The sequence below is a fragment of the Rhinolophus hipposideros genome, assembly GCF_964194185.1.
Source record: "Rhinolophus hipposideros genome assembly, chromosome: 17".
NCBI lineage: Eukaryota > Metazoa > Chordata > Mammalia > Chiroptera > Rhinolophidae > Rhinolophus > Rhinolophus hipposideros.
In genome coordinates this window covers 36,830,494-36,852,939 of record NC_138063.1, presented here as the reverse complement: position 1 = coordinate 36,852,939, position 22,446 = coordinate 36,830,494, and the positions used below count along the sequence as shown (strand labels likewise).

At 33.6% G+C, this 22,446-nt stretch overlaps 1 protein-coding gene across 1 annotated transcript in view; it reads right to left on the bottom strand.

Annotated features, from left to right (window-relative positions):
- CDH2 (cadherin 2) overlaps positions 1-22,446 on the bottom strand; it is a 210,401-nt gene that overhangs the window by 42,070 nt on the left and 145,885 nt on the right. The window contains exons 3-7 of the mRNA XM_081078176.1: positions 10,531-10,757; positions 8,683-8,829; positions 6,857-7,012; positions 4,791-4,935; positions 1,921-2,093 (exon numbers count right to left, since the gene is read on the bottom strand). Coding sequence (XP_080934302.1) covers positions 1,921-2,093; positions 4,791-4,935; positions 6,857-7,012; positions 8,683-8,829; positions 10,531-10,757 — 848 coding nt within the window. The remainder of the gene's footprint in view (positions 1-1,920; positions 2,094-4,790; positions 4,936-6,856; positions 7,013-8,682; positions 8,830-10,530; positions 10,758-22,446) is intronic.

Genomic DNA, 22,446 nt, shown 5'->3' with positions numbered 1-22,446 from the left:
AAACTACATCTCATATTGTATCTAATGCATGATTCTATAGTTTCAAATGCATTTGTTTCCACATTCGTTTCATCAGGAGGTAGCGAATAGCTGTTTCTGTCCACTGCAAGATAGATTTACCCATGATTATGATGTGACTTCAGACTTTCGTCCTCTGAACTAAATACAGTCTCTGAGTTTTACATATGGTTGGTCTGCTTTAGTAAAACCATCTTTAATTCTCGATGCCTCTTTCTTGACATGAAACAGCCAGGCTAAATGTGATAGGAATATTACTGTATGAAAACAAGATGAAACCCCATTTCTGTATCTCACAATGGAAGTGTAATAAAAGAATAAAAGAAATATTAGGATTGAGAGATTAGTAGGAGTTATACCTGCTTATGTGAGCAATCTTGACCTCAAGGGAGAATATTAAAAAAATATACCATATTCTTATAAAATAGGACATTCATGCTCAGTTTACTGGCATTTAAGAATAGTATTTCATATAGTATTGGAAAAGGTGAAAAGACATACATATTCTGAATGTCACCGAACTAAAAGTACTATTGCAAAAACTAAATTTCAACAACCTGACACAAAACATTTGTAGAAAAAAAGAATTGTTGACACCTGGAAATTAATAGGTACAATGAAATAAACATACATCTAGCTCCAAAGTGAGGCTCTCAGCTCAGTTGTGAATAAAGTAATCTTGATTGGCTCATATTACTTTATCCAAGTGCTTCTAGCACTATCTTGTGTATATAATTAATTGCAATAGTAATGTTTTCTTCGATCCAATTCAAGTGAATGCTAAGGCAAATAAATAAAGCGTCATAAAAACCAGCTCTTAAAAATCCTTGTCAATAATATTTATTGTGGTAGGTATAATGTTTCCTTTTGACATACATAATTTGAGGTCTCATTACTATAAAGGCTGGCTCAGCCAGAAATCTGCAGAGCATGAATCCTTATGAATTGGCACTTTGACAATTTACTCACACAATGATTACTGATGGCCAATAATGAGCTTGAGAATCTCTTAAGAAAATGGTAAGAACAGAATAGAGAAAAAGTGTAAAAGATTCATCAGGGCTGGAGTTTTCAGGAAAGGATATAAGCAGGGCTTAAATCAGAACATGAAGAACTGGAAAGTTCAAGATCAAGATCAACACGCAAGACGTTCCTGGTAGAAGGAATCACATGAACAAACACACAGAGGTGTGAGGGGGCGCGGTGGAATTCACCGAAATACCCATTCCTTCTTAGACTGTGATACTCCACAGTAATAGTTCAATACCACCACCATTTTATGCCTTTTCAACAAAATACTATGCCCGAAGGGTGTTTATCGCCATTTATAACTTGAAAGGCTTGTCAGTAGAATAAATGAAATTACTAATGTTCAAATATATTAAATACATTAATCTCAGAATTAATGGGCAAGTTCTAATAAAGGAGATAATCTCCTCTGTACTAAGCCAGGCTCTGCACAGAGGCTACAAAAAAATCTAATCACACATGTTATTTGTAGTCTCTTAAAACTGTCAATGTTAATAATTATCTTACATGTATACACACATTATTTGGACATGGTTTTTAACGTAATTCCTCACAAAAACCTTTGATTATGAGGGCAAACCGAGAAAATGCCAACAATTTTAAGAATTAGATACCAAAGGTATCTAATCAACTTAGTCAATTACCACACTAAATATTACATAGACTATCATGTAAGACTAGGAAAGATTTATCCTGTATACATATATCCTTTAACCATTTGAAGTTATATAGAAAATAATACAACATATTTCTTAATGACAATTCACATTGAATAATATTGTGGATATATTATTACCTAGAGATCAATTGTATGTGATACTGTGCACCTTTAAAATTCAAAACACTTTTAAAGACAGTTTTTGGTTGGCTTACTTCTCTATCAAGTCCAGCTGCCACAGTGATAATATCACCAGTCTCATTGTTGATGGTAAACATGTTGGGTGAGGGGGTGCTTGGAGCCTGGGACAGGATTCTGTACCTCAACATCCCATTTAAGGTATTTGGATCGTCATCATCAATGGCAGTGACCGTCATCACGTATGTTCCTGGACACAGCACACATGGAAAATGAATGGTCACCCTTCATTTCAGGGTCTCCGAAATAGAAGGTATATTTATCTTCTCAATCAATCTTCATTTCACTTTTTCAAAGCAACCATTTAATCACTCAGACTTGACTGAAAACACTACTGATAAGAATAGTGTTCACTTAAAAAACATAAAACACGGTTTAGATACTCGAAAGCAAAATTGTAAAACATTTACACATTTCTAAAGACTCATTTTTTCCATAAATTAGAAAACACATTCACTATGATTCAAGGAAAGAATCACTTCAGACCTTCAAAAATAGAACACACAAATAATAATAAATGCCATTAGCAATATATTTTATGACCACTGACTCCTCCCCTCTGCCACATTTTCTACTGTTATGCAGTAACATCTACAATGACATGCTGAGCGTGCTTCTCCTCAGTGCCTAAGTCGCTTTCTGCAAGTAAGCTGTGTGCAGAATGATGAACACTCCATTTACTCAGGTCATAAGGAACCATTCCATGCATTACTGTTGTGGTACATTGAATAGGGGTTTGGCATTGTGGTTCATTTTTTTCCCTGCGAGATTAAAAGAACACTGTTAACAAACGCAGGGACTTCAATTTATTAGATATTTTGGAAAGCAAATCTATAAAGCATTAGGATCAAATAAGTTCAAACTACTGAGATACATTGTGCAATTTAGAAGTGGAGAGAAAAGCAGTTACTATTTAAGAAGGTTTGTTGTGTGGGATATTTATAAGAACTGGATTATAAAATTTTCCATCTCTAGTTTACCTTCTTGTTGAATACTCTAAGCTCAGTTGTGATTTAGAAAATTTACATGGTACATATTTACCCCAGAATTAACTACTTAAGGCTTGGCCACATTACTCAAATCTTTTTTCAGAGCTTGACTCTCTAAAAAAGACACTCTTTTTGATCATATGCCATCCCTACATACTTATTTTTTTCCCCAAAACTTTTTGCATATTGGCTTGCTTGCATGCCTTTTATTTTTCTCCCCTACTAAAATTTAAGCTCCAGCACGGTAAGAACCAGCTTGACAATACGGTATCCACGATGCCAAACAATACCTAGCACACAGCACACGCTCTATAAACATCTATTGAATGAATGAATGAATGAATGAATGAATGGTTAAAGCAGAAAAATATGTTTCAGAATCCTGAAACAACATATTGATTGCAATGCAGTTTAACACAAGATTCATGACATTATCAAACTTTGCCGAGAAAAGTGATTTCAAACTTACAGAACAACCACAGGAAATACACTGATGAAATATCTTTGCTTCTGGTGATCACTGACAGTCTTTTATTTATGGCAGACATTACAGAAGTTCATGGTCAAATGCATAATAAATATATCTTTAATGGTTTATTTTTGACAATTTTTGTGAAGCAGTACTTTTAATAAAGTTAGAAATAATAGAGGAAAAAGAAAATAAATAATTTTTAAAACCTTCCCCAGGCAAACAAGTCCAATGTTTATTATCTTTAGAATATGCATACAAGACTTGTGTTTTAGTAAGGATATGTCTAACATGCTTTGGTTTTACAGTATTTTAAAATACTGAAGAAAGCTACTCTGAAAATGTGACTCAGAAGGAGCCACAGGTGGTTGAACTTCCTGTACAGTCCCTGTCCTCCCACTCCAGCGGCCCCACCCCGACCCCCATCTCTCCTTTTCTGAGGAAACAGACGTGTATTTGGGACAAGAAAAAAATACCAGTTTGAGGCACAGTTGGTTATATCTCGGAGTATAAACTGGCTTATGCATAAGGGAGCTAATAAACTGGTATAGATGACAAATTTAATATGAGCACAATTTTAAACGTTAAGGCTTTTTAAAATAAATAAAAAAAAAACACACCACAATAATAACATGGCTAATTTAATCTCTCTAACCCCAATCATCTCAGGAAGGCTGGTAAAACATTTCCTTTTACCATCTCGACACCAACAGATTTTCTTGTCCACTAAATTTTTCACATTAAATAGGCCTTTTTAGCCTTGCTATTTTACTATGACTGTACTCCACAGTGTTTTCTATACAAGAATCTAAAATCCTAGTCAAACATCACTTCACGATTGTACAAGGCTTTTGGCAACTGCTGTTTCAAGGCTGAGTCATTTTCCATGACACTAGTTTAAAAACAAGGGTTGCAGAAGACATTAGGGTCAACCTGAAAGTAAATATCTCCTGTAGCCAGAAGGCAGCAGTCACAGCTGTCACCAAGCCCCCTCTGAGCTTTTGGTTTTACCTCACAGCCTGGTCCCAGGAACATAAAGTATCTTTCAGACTCTCCAAAAGATAAAATCTAAATTTTATGAACAGAAATCCCACTCTCTAGCTATGCCGACTCTATCAACCGTAGCAGGATGAAAGGATCCTCATATAGATTCTATAGTATAGAATCAGATACTGTAATATATTTTTTTTCAAAGGTGAGAAAAGTCACTGTGGGAAGTAACGTGATTTTTTTATTTTTTAATTTTTTTTGCTTTCTCTCTTCAATCAGTTTTTCCCTAAGTTACCTTCCTGTTTCCCTAAAAGCATTATGAATGAAAGAAAATGACACTAAAAGGCTCACATCGTTTCTCCTTTTCTTGCTTATAGAGCAGTGCTGGATTACACTGCATTTCCTGAAGTAATCTCCAAATTATTACCTTCAAACTTACCAGGCTTTGATCCCTCAGGAACTGTCCCATTCCACACCTGGTGTAAGAACTCGGGTCTGTTATCATTCATATCAATGACATTGATGACAATGTCTATGGGGTTCTCTACTTGATTTCCATTAATATCCACTGCATGTGCCCTCAACTGCAAAAGCAATTAGAAAACAAAGCTATTTAACAGATTTACATCTCAGAGTCAAAAGTTAAAATACACTATTGTCATGCTATCAAAATAGCATGGACGGACTGAGATGCTGAAAAACAAAAGCTACTCTTTGCCTCAAAACTTAAGTTAGCCAAACTCCGTATAATTAGAGTAGATATAGTAGCCAAAAACCCACAATGACTATCTGCTAGGCACTGTGTTCAGAGTTTTATGGATTTTAACTCATTTAATTCAAATACAAAAGATTGAAGTAGCAATGACCAGCATTTGAAGGTTGGAAAAAATCAAGCTTCAGAAAAGCTAAGTAACTGCTCTATTGACAGAGCCCATATTCAAAGCCAGTTCTATTCAGTTCCTAAATCCTTCTGCTAAATCAGTACATATGATTCAGGGTAATTAAAAATGTGGTACTGGCACACAGTAGTTATATAGATCAAGGGAACAGAAAAGAATCTACAAAGAATTAAGTGTGTATAGGAAATTTTGACATTAGTTCTTTTTGTTTTGTTTTGTTTTTTTTTTTTGGTAGTAAAAGGCACTCATAAATGTTAAAAGTACATGAGTATATAAAACAGTTGTTCCTCTCCCAAGCCCAAGTTCTGTTTTATAGGTATTCTAGAAATTTTGTATTTTTTTCTTCTTAAACAAATATAATCACTCAGCTACTCTTGGCAGAATATGTTCAAAATCTTTTCATTCGGCACACAGAGATCCATTCATTCTTTTCAATAGCTGTGTAGTGTTCTATTGAATTGTTTCTTTTTAACACGAATGCTTCTATGATTTTCCAGTTAAGTATGATGCTGACTGCTGGTTTCTGTTGATATGCTTTATCAAGTTAAAGAAGCATCAACGTATTTTTTTTTAGTTAGAGGTCATTTAACACATGAAACAATGCACATTTTATTACTGCCTTTTCAACACCTATGGAAATAATCCTTTCCCCCCTTGACTTATTTAATATATTACATTACTAGATTCTTAATACTGAACCATCCTTGCAATTCCATAATTAACTATATTTTGTTATAAATACCACTCTTTTATGTGCAATGAGACACTGGAGAGCAAGAATTTACCCCAAAATTGACCAGAAAATATTCGTTTACTGAATTCTATTAATAACTACGCCAGTTCAGATAGTGGGAATTCATACAGGAAGAGAAACATAGAGATTTTTGTATTGATATTATTTATAATCATAAATTAGAGACTAGTCTGATGAGACTGATCTATTGTGTGCTATCTTTAGCAAGTTTCCCCATTAATGTGATGTTTTTGTAAAATGTATGAAAGTTTTACTTCTTTCTTTGTTTTGTAACAATATAAAAAGCATTAGAATGACATGTCCCTTGAAGAATCTTGCTCTACCACATACATTTTTTAAAATAATTTTAATAAACACTCTGTCCATTTCCTAGGTCTCTATTTAATGGTAATGATAATACCAGCAGGAACAGATAAAATGGAGAACACAGATGTCTATTCATAAAAAACGTATTAAAATCATAGCTTATGTATTCAATGGAATACTATACAGTTATTTAAATGTTCTGATCTCTACATCATTTACAAGCAACAGTTTGACTCCCTACATGTAATTTTGTTCTTATAGGTTCTTAGCTATATATCTGAAAGCCAGTAAATGAGTAAAGAATAATGCAAGTTTAGGCAATTTCACTTTCTTCTTTGGCATCATTTGTTTTCTTTTTGTTGGGAGCTTTCATCAATTCTATTAAAAACAATAAAATTATTAGAATAAATTGAAAAGGCTACAAGTACATTTCAGACGTTAAAACGCTCAGAATCAAAGCTTTAAGACTGATAAGAGGCAAATGCTAAACTCTGCAGACATTTAGAAGCCTATTAATACATAGAATATCAGCAGTTGAAATCTTACATGAAATCGGGCTATCAGCTCACGATCCAGAGGCTTGGTTACCGACAGCTGACCTGAGATCGGATTGATAATGAAGATACCAGTTGGAGGCTGGTCAGCTCCTGGCCCAGTGACGCTATACCGCAGGGAAAGGTTTTTATCTCTATCAGACCTGATCTGAAGGTCAAGAAGACAATCACATTAAATGGGAGACTAAATGAGCTCATTATCAGAGACATGGCATACCACACCTCATGCCCTTTTTCAGTTACACACTTACACCATCTCTTCCTAGAAAACCACTGAAATGCTGCCAGTCCTATTCCTTGTCCTTACATCTTGGTGATAGGCTTCAAAAAGAGGTGTCACCTATCACCAGAAAGACTGGGGAGGCAATGTTAACTTCTAAAATAACACTTACTCAAAGCAGTGCAAAAAGTCAAAATTAAGGAGTGTCAGTTTTTAAACAGTATCAAATTCTAGCCTGGGAATTTGTAGGTTAGAATAGTAAACCCAATAACAGGTGTCAAATTCAATGAAAAAATTTATTTACCTTTTTGCAATAAATAAGATGTAACTATCTAACCATAGTGTAAAATAGCTTCACTTGAGAACTCTAAACTTATGGTTGAGACTAATTCAGATTTCTGTACTTGCATTGTACTGACAGTCATTGCAACCAAAGCTTTCCATATCATTTTAAGGTGGCACCTTTTATTACCCCAAATTACTTATTAATAACAGAACATACAAGAAATAATTTTGAAATATATTTCTATACTCAAAAATTATACCCACACGCTCACTTTCTTTTCCTCCAAACACAACAATTCCTAGGAAAAATACGTTTACAGATGAGTAATCACAGGGTCAGGTTATAGAAAGAGAGGAGGAAAGACAACACAGAGAAAGGATCAATTAAGCAATACTATTTAGACATGATAATAAAGGATATTTATGTATTAGGCAAATACACTTAATCCAGTAATAGAATCTTTTTTTAAGGTAAGGCAAAATTCTTTTGTCCATTAAAGTAGAAAAATCAGAAGCACCTTTATTTGGGGATTATGTCATTCACGGTTAAACTGAATTATAATGTGCATTAGAATGGAGTATACAACACAGAAAATGACAATAAAAATACAACTTTCTGTAAATTGTACTGGAATCTACATTAATCATCTACAGAAACATTTACTTTCTAATAAAGGGGAATACAATGACTTTGTTTTTCTTCTTTTAATAATAAATAGCAGGTTGCTAATTTTACTAAACACAGAAATATCTGTGTGTTTCCCCCCCCCTCTGCATCTGATGGTATGCATTTAGAGTTAACTGAAAAAAAATTAACTTTCAGATTTGAAAGCCTATATTTTTGCACAGCCCCAGGGATTCTGTTAATGGTATCAGAGGTCATTTTGCTTTTCCTTTAAAAACTCTCAAATGCACTTTGTGCTGGCATTTTTTAGCAATGACTGCCCTTTTATTTTTTCTTTGGCCCAAAAGCTACCTGTGGAGGGCAAAGATCGTCATGGAGAGTGCAGCTCTCAGACAAGGAAGCTCAGGTGTATCTGTATTATGGCAAAGGAATATATGGTATGAGTGTTAATGTATACTGAAGTTACAGCTTACGTAGTCACACACTGAACAAACTTTATCATCCATGGTGTACATGACCTACAGAGAGCTCTACAAATAATCTGAGATAATAAAAAAATGAGAAGAGGCACTTTACATCTATACAAAAAAATATTTTTAGTACTACATGTTTTAAACTCTACCTTGTGGTAAAAGTACTTCTAACATACACTTGACACATGCCCCAAAGACAATTAAAATTGTGGTACCCTGACAAGCTCTTGAGGAAAAGGTCCTCTGGAATTTTCTGGCAAGTTGATTGGAGGGATAACCCAGTCTCGCTTCTGCCTTTGTAGGTGACCATTGTGTTTCATCAATTGTCTTGGGAATACTATTTCTTCAATTTCTTGTGATTCCTTTGCATTAAAATACAAGAAGAAATTCCTGAGTACTAAAATAAATATTTTCTGAAAGTACATAAGTATCAGTGGATATCTGAAAGTGTTGGAATCACAGTTTATTATGAACAAAAAAATAAGTCTGGAGGCCCTTTCCTTGTCCCCCTACTTAAATAACAGAAACATCACAAAATTTTTGGGTTATGATGTTCATTGAAATATTGAATTCCAAACAAAATTTATTATGTGGTACAGCTGTGTAAACTATTTGCAGTTTCTATAAGCCATCTTAGATAGTTGTTAATATTGCGCAAAATTTAATAGGACCCTTTTATATATTTCTCATTAGTTTAAACCGCAGTTCAGGTAATGTGCTACTGTACATTAAATTTAGATCTTGATAGGCTAAAATATAATTTGAATTCCAAGAGAAGTTTAATACATACTGCTAAGGAATGTCTCAAATATTTATGACCCTATTAAATCGCACAGAATTAATGCTGTAATTATTCTAAACCTATGTCAGCCATGATGGATGCTGTAGATGACCCACTTTGCACATGGGGTATTAATCTCTGCTGGATGTCAACATTTTCTTCTATTTCTCCTTATATCTGTAGACATTTTAGCCATTAGTCCTTGCTGCTTCAGTGAAAATATCCAAGCTAGTTTGCTGGAACACAGCAAATCATCAACAACAAAAGCAACTTTTCACTCGATTAATTACCGATTTCTCACTTTATATCACCTAAATGACATGATTCCCCTTAATAGTTAATAGTTTAACAAATTACATTTCACTTAATGGAAGTCCAACATGGGCATAGAAGAAAAATGATATATTTTCCTCTGATATATTTATTCAGATTTCATTACAGCTGTGTATATCACATTTACAATTAAATACCAGAAATGAATGTGTGTATTCTATTCTTTCACAATAAATAAACACACAAAACGTAATAGTCATAGTTCATAAAATCATAAATTTCAGAATATGAGTATGATGGCCCTTCATATTAGTTTCAAATTAATTCATAGAAGTAGATATTCAAACGAGCCATGTTATCATAACTTTACTGAAGAAGTTATTGTTTCTCATTTAAAGTTCCGAATATGGTGACTTACACTTAATAAGTGCTCAGTAAATGTTTGTTGAATTGAATCGAACTGTACTTTGTTGGATCCGTGTCTTATTTATTTTATCTTGGCTTATAGCAACTTCCACCAGAGGGAGTATATCATTCCTAAGAGTCATGTTGATGATATAAATAATTCATACTCCCAATTTGATTATTAAGGGTCAAGACAAAAACCCAATACCCCTTGCCAGAAATGCTTTCCTCTTACTACTGTAAATCTGAACTTCTCATCTAATAAATTTGGCTGGCGAAATCTTGCAAAGAATTGTTTATTTTGCAGTTATACTTAACAGCTTGTAAAGCTTCTAAGAAATTCAAAAGTATTTCTAATTTAAGTTATAAATCTCAAAGTGTAAACAAATCTTTCAAATACAAGTTTGGATTGCTTAAAATACACTTGGTCTAAATATCTCATAAGATTAAAAATACAACAAAATACTACTGAAACAACTGAAGTAGATAAAAATTTAAATATTGGGCATCCACAAATATGATATAAAGCAAAGTGTATATTTAGTTCAAACCGTATAAGCTAATTTTTCAAACATAACTTCCAAACCACATGTGGATACTCTACCTTGACTGAATCTTCAGGTAAGTTTGGCTTGAGGCTCAGTTTTACCGCTACTTGCCACTTTTCCTGAGTCTCTTTGTCTTGGGCATATATCAGGAACTTTGCATGCTCAGAGGAGAGGGGAAAGCTTCTCACGGCATACACCATGCCATCTTCATCTACCTTAAAATCTGCTGGTTCACTGCTTTCATACTGTACTTTTCTCTTTCCATTGCAGTTGCTAAACTTCACTGTAAAAGATAATATAGAAGTCTAATTTTACTACAAAAGCGAAAACAATATCCAGACAAAAGAGAAAACAATATCCAGATCTGTATGTTGTTTTGGTTAAAGAATGAAATGTAGCAACATGAAAAACAAAAATTTTATTTTTACGTTATTAAAGGAATGTTTTCATATTAGAGAATATCAGATTGTGGTTCTGAGTTGTTCCCCAGCATCTTTTTGTTCCAAAGCCTTCCTCTCCCCTTCACACACCCCTGCATCCTGGGCCCTCAGGGACATCTGCTTTTCCGCCATGCCTCTCACAGATATGGCCTGCCACTCCCTAATAAACTCCTACTCATCCTTCAGGTCCCAACTCCACAGTCACTGAGATAGAAGAAATCCTTTGCTCGGGGTCTTCGTGTAGCAATCTGATCTATACTACCACAGCTTTATAGCCATATCTGACACTCACTGTGAGAGGTACTTCTGAGCAAATTTTCATAGCGATCTTGTATACCCTGCATACTTCCTGGCACATAGTCTTCACATACAATTTTTGAATAAGTGCTTAAAGGGAGAAAATAATGGCATTTATCAATGTTGAATGCCCACTATGCTCTAGAATTACAAAACCTATGGTAATTAAAAGGTGAATGATTTGCAATTTTTTAGTCCTCAGGGCGCTTATAATAGTGCTAGGAAGCAGTAACAGTTTTATAAATTTTCAAGCAAATGAAAATAATGATGTATCTCAAAATAAATTTTCACTAAAAATAGCTATGTCTTCAGAGTAGAAAAAGTAAAAAGATTTCAGTATTTTAATTATCTCTATCTCACATAAAGTTGAAAATGCTTTCTTAAAAGCAATGTCAATCAGCTTATGCCTCATCGGATAACAAAAATTAAACCACATACTTATAAATGTAGACCTAGACATATTCGAGCAAAAATAAAATTATAAAATAATGAAAGTATTCTGTAAGAAAGACTATTTCTTTGAAATCCTTAATCATTCCTTTCAAAGAAAAATTCTATGGGAATAGCGTAGAGGATCAAAGAAAAAACATTTTTTTCATTTGTGTAAACATGTCATGTTATGGCCTGACCCCAATTATACAGAAAACATTTTGGACCGCATTAATCGGTACACAATACAAAATATAATCATATATACTTTTTGCCTTTTTCAAAGATTTAAGTAAATTTGTTTGAACTCCCGCCCTACATATTGATGACAGTCCTTTTGTTTTCATTAATATCAATTCACAAGACCAAAAATAACAGGCATGCTTATTTCCCTGAATAACCATTAAATCCTTGATAACAGTAATAAAATACTTTACTGAAATATTATTTTCCACATAAATCCTACATATATCATCCTTCATCTTTCAAACATTTCAAAATGAACATAAAAAGTTGTATTTCATACTAAATTATGTTAGACCAACATATTTGTCTTTGGAGTAGAAGTATCTCAAAAGATACTTAATTACCCCATCTTATAGGCCGTGTAATTTAAAAGTGAAAAACGGGAATCCTTTCTATAGAACAATGCCATCTACTGCTTATCTTTTGTTAAAGACAACAAAATGAAAAGCAAAATTGTTTGGGGGAACTTGCTGAGAAATCAAAACAAAAAAACTTTTATCATCTTTTTGTATAAAAGGTATTCATGATACTGAAGAATACATAACCTGGATCAGAAAAAATACTCTTCTGTATTTTCTTGTTCACTTTTACCACTCTAGTACTAATCCTCATTAATACACACCTAGATTGTTGGGTCTGCCTCCTAGGTGGTCTTCTTGTTCCAGGTTACTGCCTACCCACTCCTAGACTAATCATCCGCCACAATTTTCTCCTGCCTGCTTAAGATCTGTATTATTGTAAGTAAACTGTGAGTACAATGTTTTCTTAATTCTTGGTTACTTGGTCTCTTTGGTTTTACTTACATCATGTTCTAAAATCTATTCTGCCCAGTCAGACAGATTTCTTGGTCATTTCCCACCTCACTGTGGCCCACACCCTATGCCTCACTCTTTCTGGAAGCACCCCCACGCCTCCCATTCTCGAGAAACATGCCGTGCCACAGCTCTTCAGCCAGGCCATCGTTCAGGGGAAGAGTCCACTGGGATGTCCTTTGGAAGACAGCAGCCTATGCCCTCATTTGGGAAGGCTCTGAAATTTGATTTGTATTTATTTTCACATTTCCTGTCTACAGAAACACATATTAGCATTTTGTTTTTATTATAACAGTAATTATAATAAATAATGTCTAGTTATGAATGGCTTCATATAACTAGATCTTTTCTCTGTAAGCAGACTATGTACTCATTTTAGCTTCGTGATGAGTCTTGGCTCTTTTGATTCCAAAGACACTTAACAGTGATCGGGACAGTATAAACATTCATTAAATATCCAGGTGCCAATTACATTGATTAACATCTTGCACCTTTCCAAAACACTAGAAAATTTTCAGGAAACTAGAAGTATGTCCAGCTTGCTATAGCAACATTCAGCAACAACAATAACAATACCCCCAAGGACTTAAAATAATTTGGCTTTGAATTAGGTTGTTGGCAGTGAAAGAAAATGAACTAATATTTGTTGAATGCCAGGCACTGAACAAAATACTTAAGATTAGGTTATCAACTTGAACCTTAACAATAACCTCCTAAAGTGGGAATAATCATTTTGGTTATTTCTGTTCTACAGATGGGGAAAGGAAGTTCAGAGAACCATCTATACCCATGGCTGTTTGACTCCTAGTCTTTCCCTCTCCTACAAAAGCACAAAAGATTCTAACTACACTCATGACTCTTAAGTGATTGTAATCTAAACGTTTAACCAACAATAAAAGTACAAAAGTGACAAAGAGGCTTGATAAATGCTTGTGAAGAGAATAATGCCACATTTAGATCTCTGAAAGTACCAAAGTAAATAGCATATTAAAGAGAAATTCTTAAATTGGAGCCTACGCTAAATGTCTCACTGAGGAGCGTAGCTGGAGTCCCTTACTGTGTGGTGTGAGAGTATTAGGCAGGCAGCAGAGGGAAATTCACGCTCACCATGACTGACTAGTCTCTTAACTTGGATTCAGGTTTCTGAATGATGCAGGGAGATCAAGAAGGAGGCCTTTGAAAAAAATGTATTAGCAAAGAAAAAAAAAATACTGCCTTTTCCTCCAAAGGGTCACTGCACATCCTATGAATGAGAAGCGGTTAACTTCAGAGTCCCACAATGGAGAAAACACTGGAGGAAACTGCACGAAGGTCAGTTATTTAAAGTCAATTAGTTTTTCTATCACCCCTATGCGACCTAACCTATAACCAATATGAATTGATTTAATATATCCGTTATTAAATTGTTTGGGGTTTTTAAAACAAACGCTAATTCTCATTTGCTCTAATATTAAAGTAAGCAGCATTTGGGTCATTATTCAGATTTAAAGAAATGTTTTGTATTACATAATTCCCTTTGTATATATAACCAAGGCTCTAACTGAAAATCAGTCGGTTGCTAACTAAAACAGTTCTCAATGAAATACTAGTTCTAACTTCACCCTCTCGTTGTGGATTAATGCATGTACTCACAGTGACATGTTTAATCAATAATAACTACGTCTTACTGTTTTGAAGTCACAAGTTAAAAGACTTACTAATGGTTGTTATGAACTGAATTTTATTCCCCCAAATTCTTATGTTGAAGCACTAACTCCCAGTACCTCTGGATATGACTATAATTGAGATACAGTTTTTAAATGGTAATTAATGTTACATGAGCTCATACGGGTAGGCCCTCATCCAAACTAACTGGTGTCCTTACAACAAGAGGAAATTTGGACATAGACATGCATTTACACAGAGGAAAGACCATGCGGAGCAAGAAGGTGGCCAGCCATCTGCAAGCCATGGAGAAAGGTCTCAAGAGAAATCAAACCTGCTGATATCTTGATCTTGGACTTCCAGCCTCTGGAACTGTGAAAAAATTTCTGTTGTTCAACGCATACCATCTATATAGTATTTTGTTATGGCAGCTCTAGAAAACTAATGCAATGGGTAACACAAAATGAATTCCATTTTTTAATTATTGGCCAATATTTATTGCCTGTTGTTTTGTTCACTTATGACTTAGATGTAGCTAGGAATATTTTCTCAAATTTGCCAAAATTCACTTCCACACTTGGACCAAGAGCTAAAATGTACTCGAGAGGTTTGGTTTTTTCTTTTTTTTAATAACAGAAACTTAGAAGTTAATGGGTAAAATAAAAGCAGAAAAGTGCTGTTACAGAATCCTAGTTACAGCACTAATATATTCATAACTTAAAATTTGTATTTATAATCTACAGCCTTTCAAAGATGTTTCTAGGACTATGACAAAATATATGTACTAAAAAATCTGGTTAAAAATAAACAGGAGAATCGCTTCTCGGCCTTTTGGCTAAGATCAAGTGTAGTAAATAAACAGGAGAGAGGACAGAAGCCACTTGGAAAAGAGAAAAAGATATCTAAGGAGAAATGGTTTAATTATTTAAATTATTAAAATTAGATTTAAAATTTACTTTGAAGATGAGAAAAATAAGGCAAACATCATAGATGTGGGACTCTTGTGAAAGAAATATATAGTTCACTGGAGCCAATCTGGTTTTTTTTGTTTGTTTGTTTTTAGTAAAACATTTTCTTAATGAATGGTAGGTAAAGAACTCTCAGTAACAAAATGAGTAAGATTTTCTACTTGTCTTCCAAAACATAAAGCAGTTTTATTCTTTTTTAATATATGGGATTTTTAGGAAAGGTGATGATTACTTTTTTAATTAAAATACATTCTTAGCAGTGAAACTATTCTGTATGCTACTGTAATGGATACATGACATGCGTTTGTCAAAACTCATGGAACTGCACAACACAAAGAATGAGTGCTAATGTAAACTATGGGCTTTCGTTACTACTAATAATAAATTGGTTGTAACAAATGTACCACACTAATGAAAAATATTAATACAGGTATCCCCCACTTTTGCAAAGTTCAGTTTCTGTCACTTTGCCTTTCTGAAAGACCTACATTAGTACCTGCTTTCGCTAACTGCAAGAAATCTGAAGAGGATTTTCGCTTTTACATAAAAGGCAAAAAGTGAAAATAATGCTCAGTGTTTGTTTTGCAGCAAGCTGTCATTGAGGCAGCTAGCACCTGGAGCAGCAAGAGTGGCCCGCCAAGCTCCTCCCCCAGGAAGTACACTCAGATGTCAGTATCAAGTACCATAGCTTTGGACTCTGAGCATCTTTGCTTCATGTTGATTTGTTTTGTGCATCTGTTAGCAAGATGTGTCCTAGGTATGGGAAAAGCCTAAGAGCACTCGTAAAGGTATTAATGCTTAGCGTAAACTACGTAATTAAGCGTTTGGAATGTGGTGAATGAAATAAAAGACACCATGCATGCATTGAACTTGCCTGCTTCCATCATTCCTACTATTTACGAGCAGAGAGAAAGAATCTTGAAAGCTGCAGAAAGTTAATATTGGTTCCGCAAGCAGCAAAGTAGTGTCTAAAGTCAGCATCCCGTAATAGAGAAAACAGAAAAATTATATTGCTTGACTGGATTGATGGGTGTACAAATGTGCTGTGTATTTATTTTATCATTCCTGATTTCACAATACATTAGTGTTATCATAGGTTTTATGTGTTATTTGGGATGATTTGGTAGGTTATATTTTTGGGACTGGGAACACTCTAAATTTTTTCCATATAAATTAATGATAATTACTTCTTCCCTTTACACCCTTTCAGCTTTCAAAAGGTTTCATAGGAACACTGTACTTTTGCATAGTGGGGGAAACATAGTAGGAAAAACTTCTGGGGGGAGGAGTATGCAACTCTCTGTGCTAATTTATTCTGTAAACGTAAAACTGGTATAAGAAAAATGTCTATTAATTTTTTAAAAAGGTCCTTACAAATGATGGTCTAACCTACAATATTATAGATATTTGAAAGAAATTGATCGTTGTCAATATCCTCATTCTCTCACAAACATGAGTTCCATTGCCTCCAGGTGGTATTAGTTGGAGATGGATAATATAACTGAATCAACAGCTTTACATAAATACCCTTGGTATGGAGTTGGTGTTTCACGAAAGTCAAATATTTTATAAGACATATATGAAAAAGTTGAGAGTCTATCATTTTAAAAATAACCAAGGAGCTTAACTTGAGATATTTTTCTGACAGAACAATCTTCCTTACATTAAAATTTTAATTTTGCTTAACTGCTCAGATAACAAAGTAGAAACTCCAGAATTTCATAACATAAAAGGATATAAATGTCCTTAGACAACAGAGAAAACAAGCTTGATCCAGTGGATTACTCAAATTTAAAACAACTCTACATACAATTAAATGTCTGCGGCTAAAAACATCATAATATTAAACAAGAAATGCATTCTTAGAGCTAATAATAATTACATAGTTTACGTATATAATATATAGTTACTGTGTTCTAGCCAACATGAAACTTTGATAGCTTGATTAATACAAAATTAAACATCAGGAAAAAATTATTTTAAAGTACTTTTTTAACCCTTAAAGCAATACCTCAAATTAATGTTAACTATAAAACCATAATATCCTTATAAAATATTAACAGAAAACTACAGATCATATTAAATGTATGAACAGTTTATAATACTACATAAACCATATGAATAAGAACATGCAAATACATATGGTTTATAATTTTTGCTCAAGTAAAACCACATCATATTTAGAAACAATTATAAGAAACACTGTAAAATACATTTGTGCCTAAATATGACTTCGACTTTTTAAATTTTTTCCACATTAATTGCTATTTATAAAGGCATATTGGGAAACATAAATAGTTTCACAATACTCACAATTCTCCTTCCATAGGCACAGAGTAATATTTATTAATGAACTAGTTGCCTATTAATGAAGAAATGGGAAGGAAGAAGATAGGGAAAGCTGTCTCAACAGTGAGTATTTCACAATGTTTTTACTTATAGATTCCAATGAAGAATGATTACTGAGTGGAAAGTTTGCTCATAAATCTGAAGTATCTGCTTAGATACTCCTTTGTCACCCCAGGCCCTTTCTGAGTTTAAATTTGAGGAATAATTTTTCCTAGAACATTAGTAGCCATTCCAGGCTCCAGGAGTCCTTTTCATACATGCACAATATGATATACTGGAGATAGTTTGAAAATTTCATATGGACCTTGCTAAAAAAGGTTATTACATTTTCTTTATAGCATATAATTAAGAAAATAAAAATAAACAGTTTTAGGAAACATATTGACTATTAAATATACATTAAAATACTGTTCATTGCAGCATTATGTACAGTAGCCAAGATAGGGAAACCGAAGTGCCCAACAATGGATAAATAGATTTAAAAAATGTGATACACATACACACACACACACACACACACACACACACACACACACACACACACACGGGGGAATATTTTTCAACCATAAAAAAGAAGAAAAGCCTGTCATTTGCAACAGCATGAATGGACTTTAAAGTCGTTATGCTAGTGAACTTAGTCAGAGAAAGACAAATACATCTGAAATCACTTACATGTGGAATGTAAAACAAACAAACACACAAACAAACAAACAAACATCGCTGAGTTCACAGATACAGAGAACAGATTGGCGGTTGCCAAAGTCTGGGAGTGAGGTGGTAGGCGAAATGGGTAAACGTATCTAAAAGGTACAAATTCCCAGTCATAAAAAAATAAGTCCTGGGGATGTAATGTACAACATGGTGACTACAGTTAATAATATTGTATTTCATATTTGAAAGTTGCTAAGAGAGTAGATTTTAAATTCTCATCACAAGGAAAAAAATGTAAATGCATAGTGATGAATGTTATTAACTAGACTTATTGTGGTGATCATTTTATAATACAGTTGACCCTTGCACAACATAGGTTTGAATGCACAGGTTCACTTACATGTGGATTGCTTTCAATAAATGAAACAGTCAGCCCTCCCTATCCCTGGGTTTCACATCTGCAAATTAAACGAACTGCAGATGCAGAGGGCCGACAGTACGTATTTTTCTACGCCATGTCATGTAAGGAACTTGAGTATCTGAGGATTTGATTTTGGTGTCCTTAAAGTTCCTGGAACCAATACCCTGTGGATACTGAGGGATGCGTAGTTAAGTTTTGGGGGAGTCAAAAGTTATATGCAGATTTTCAACTGAATGGTGGGTGAGTGTGTCAGGGACCCTAACTTTGTTCAAGGGTCAACTGTATACACAAATATCAAACCATTATGTTGTACACCTGAGACATTAATATGTCAATTATGTCAATTAAAAAATGAATATAGTTATATGAATAGAGCTTGTTTTCACAAAATAACTATTTCTAACAAGTTTTATGATTGAGATATGAAATTCTTGATAATTGCCATCAATGAAAGCTTTAACTCACAAAAGTTGATGGTTGCAAATGGTAGCACAAACTTCATCACTTTCCCTCCAACTGACAGAAAGTTCTTTCTTGTCATGAACCATGAGAGATACATTTATTAAATGTCATGATCCTTTTCTTATGATGGTAAATATAACGTTAAAATACCTTATTGAAGTGCAAATGCTTTAAATTTTTTCATATTAAGTATTTTAAAATAATAAAACTTTCCTTCAAGCATAGACAGGTATTGCTCTGCCAATAGTATTTCTTTAGGACTTTAAATATTATATCAACTACATATCCATGTGAATTACTCCCATCCTTTTCCCAGAGTTGAATTTTTGCTTCAAATCCATAAATTCTGTGAGTATGCGTAGTATTTCTTACACAATCTTTGCAGTTTTCAATTAAGTTCATTCAGGTACTCCAAAATGTCAGTTAAATAAGCTATTTTTTCAAGCAAATAACTATCCTTCAACAAATCTAAAGTGAACAACATTTGAACACACAATACATTTTTCTCTTTTCTTTTTTTCCGTTTTTCTATTAGCTAATCAACTCTTGAAAAAAAGTGCCTTTGGGCAGCTTGTGTACTTTGGGATATACCAGCAAATGTGGTATTCTAATTCCTTATCTTTGCATAAAGCTGTAGCCATTTATTTTCGTGATACCAATTTAGGTGGAATTACGTTTTATAATCAATCCTATATATAAAATGTACACAGAATCAGAGCTCTCAAATTAAACTCTTGATGTTTGTCTTAATACCGTTTATAGCCTTTATACCTTCATGCCATTAGGGCCAGAGAATACGCCTCTCACAATGTTTGCTTAACATCCTGTGTTATTAAAGTATTCATTTGTACCTCTGAATATGTAATTTACAAAAGTTTATTCTGGGGTTTCAATTTGCAGAATAAAAAATGTTCTTCAAAGATTCTAACTATTGCTATTCACTAACATTTATCAATTCCTTAGAGTAATTGACATGCAATGGTACATTTTCTGATTTAATAATCTTTTTTGATTAGTGCTGTCACTATACGTGTGATATGCCATCACTCCCTCTCCTGAGAGCATTATTCAAAAGTGACTCCTTTTCTATTTCTTATACTTCACTGGTTCCCAGTATACCATTAATGATGTATATGTAGGCTGGTAAAATAAGGAATTCTGCATTTGTGTGAGGCATTTTAGCTTAAAGCATTAAATGTGACATCTTATAACGGTGTTTAGAGCTTGACCATATAATTCTATACTTAATATCATAAAAGAATTTTCTCATTTTCAGCTTAAGAGAGTCCAAAATTCTGCCTAATATGGCTGTTTTGGTTGCCCACAAAATTTGTCCTGAACATAGCTTCACCTCTGTATTAAATAATACATTTAAACCAAGTGTGAGAATAATCAGAAGGACACATGAATTTTAATTTGAGGGAGTCATTATTACATTACCTAATTAGTATCTGAAACATTTGAGGAGGTTCTTGTGACTGATGATTTTCCAGTTTTTATCCAAATTATCCATTGTATTGGGAAAGTAAACATAAGCAAAAATGAAATCTAAAGACAAAACACACTGCAGGCATGTATACCTTCACATATACTATTTGTAAATAACATGCAATATGTGTAATATATAAATAATAAGTATTATGTAATAATATAAAATATACAAATAAATATATGAATACAATACGTATATATAAAATATATTTAAAGTTATTTATATTTTTAAAGTACTTTAGAGTAAAGCACATAAAAGCTTAAAAATAAATATAGCAATATAAATTAGAATCTTAAATATTCATGTTTATTTAATAATTACAAGTCTAAAATAGGTACAAAATATAGCCATTATTTCTATACCTGGATAATAAAAACAAGCATTTTGAAAATAATCAATCTCTAGAACTTACAGTCCTTTTAGTAATTTAGTAAATTATATGTCCAGAAAAACCAATTAATTTAATTCTAAGGAATTTCTTTTTTAAATCCTATATAAAATTTAATATAATATAGATACTCTAATTCTAAAAATCACACAAAAATTAATTATTGGTTTCCATCAAAAATAACACTTTGATTAATTGCTAACCTTAAACTCCAATAGGAAGGCACAAAGCAAAAGAAAAGAGAGGAAAAAAGGAAAAGAGGGAGGTAAGAAGAAATAAACAATTGAGAAAAAAAAAATTAATGATTCTCTGGTACCTGACAAAAACATAAAACAATTTATACTTCTATTTTAGAATGAAAAAGTGAAAACTGTTGGCAAAAAATACAAGCCAATTAAATTAAAGTAATAAAATTAATGCTTGCATAAAATCTTCACTTAGGACAAACACATTTATAAAAGTAATCGCCAGATAACTGGGGGGATTCAGTGGGAAAGGGGACATTTGGTGCTTGCTCCATGGGTGACTGTAAATGAGATCTGGGGAGATGCTATGTGGAGAGTTGGGTCTAACAAGTCTTACTCAGCAAAACAGAAAATAATAAAAACTTTCAGGAAGTTTTTAGAGAAAGCCACAAAAGAGCATTCAAATATAATTTTAAGCGTTGTGATTTAACTTATTAAAGTGTTTCATTATAAAAATACTTTCACATTTTTAGCAGTATTATAAAGTTCAACCAGACATATCTGCAGCCCACCCGTTCCTCATTCTTAGCATCCTGGGTGGAAAACACTGACCTATTTTGCCACACTGCTGAAATATTAAGGCTTAGGTAGGCATTGCTAACGGTCACCAATATTCCCAGATTTTCTCCCCTTCCTAGATATTGAGAAAGATGACACTTCTCATCTCCCTTGACCTTAGGCATGACCACATGTTTTGCTTTGGTCTTGCAAAGAGGCACACCACTTCCCAACAGAAGCATTTAAAAGTTGATACCCTCTTTCTCTGTAGTGGAAATTATGAAAGAAAGTGTTAAATGAGGGGAATGCAAGATGGAAACCCCTGGGATGAGCGAGCCGCCCCACAGAGAGCTGCCCCAGAGAATCACCTGCTTCCATAATGCACTCTGCATGAAAGAGAAATTGTGAGGGTTAGGCATAAAAGACTGATGGTAATTGTTAATGCGGCACTTTTGAGACTATCATGTTTGATAAGGCCTCAACTTGAGTGGCCTAAAACCCTCTCAATGCAGTACAATTAGGATGAAGTGTCTACGAAATGAAGTGAAATCAAACAGCGTAAATTCGTAAAACAAAAATATTTCTTGTTCTTAAAAGTCTTAGTGCTTCCCTAGAAAAACAAACAAACAA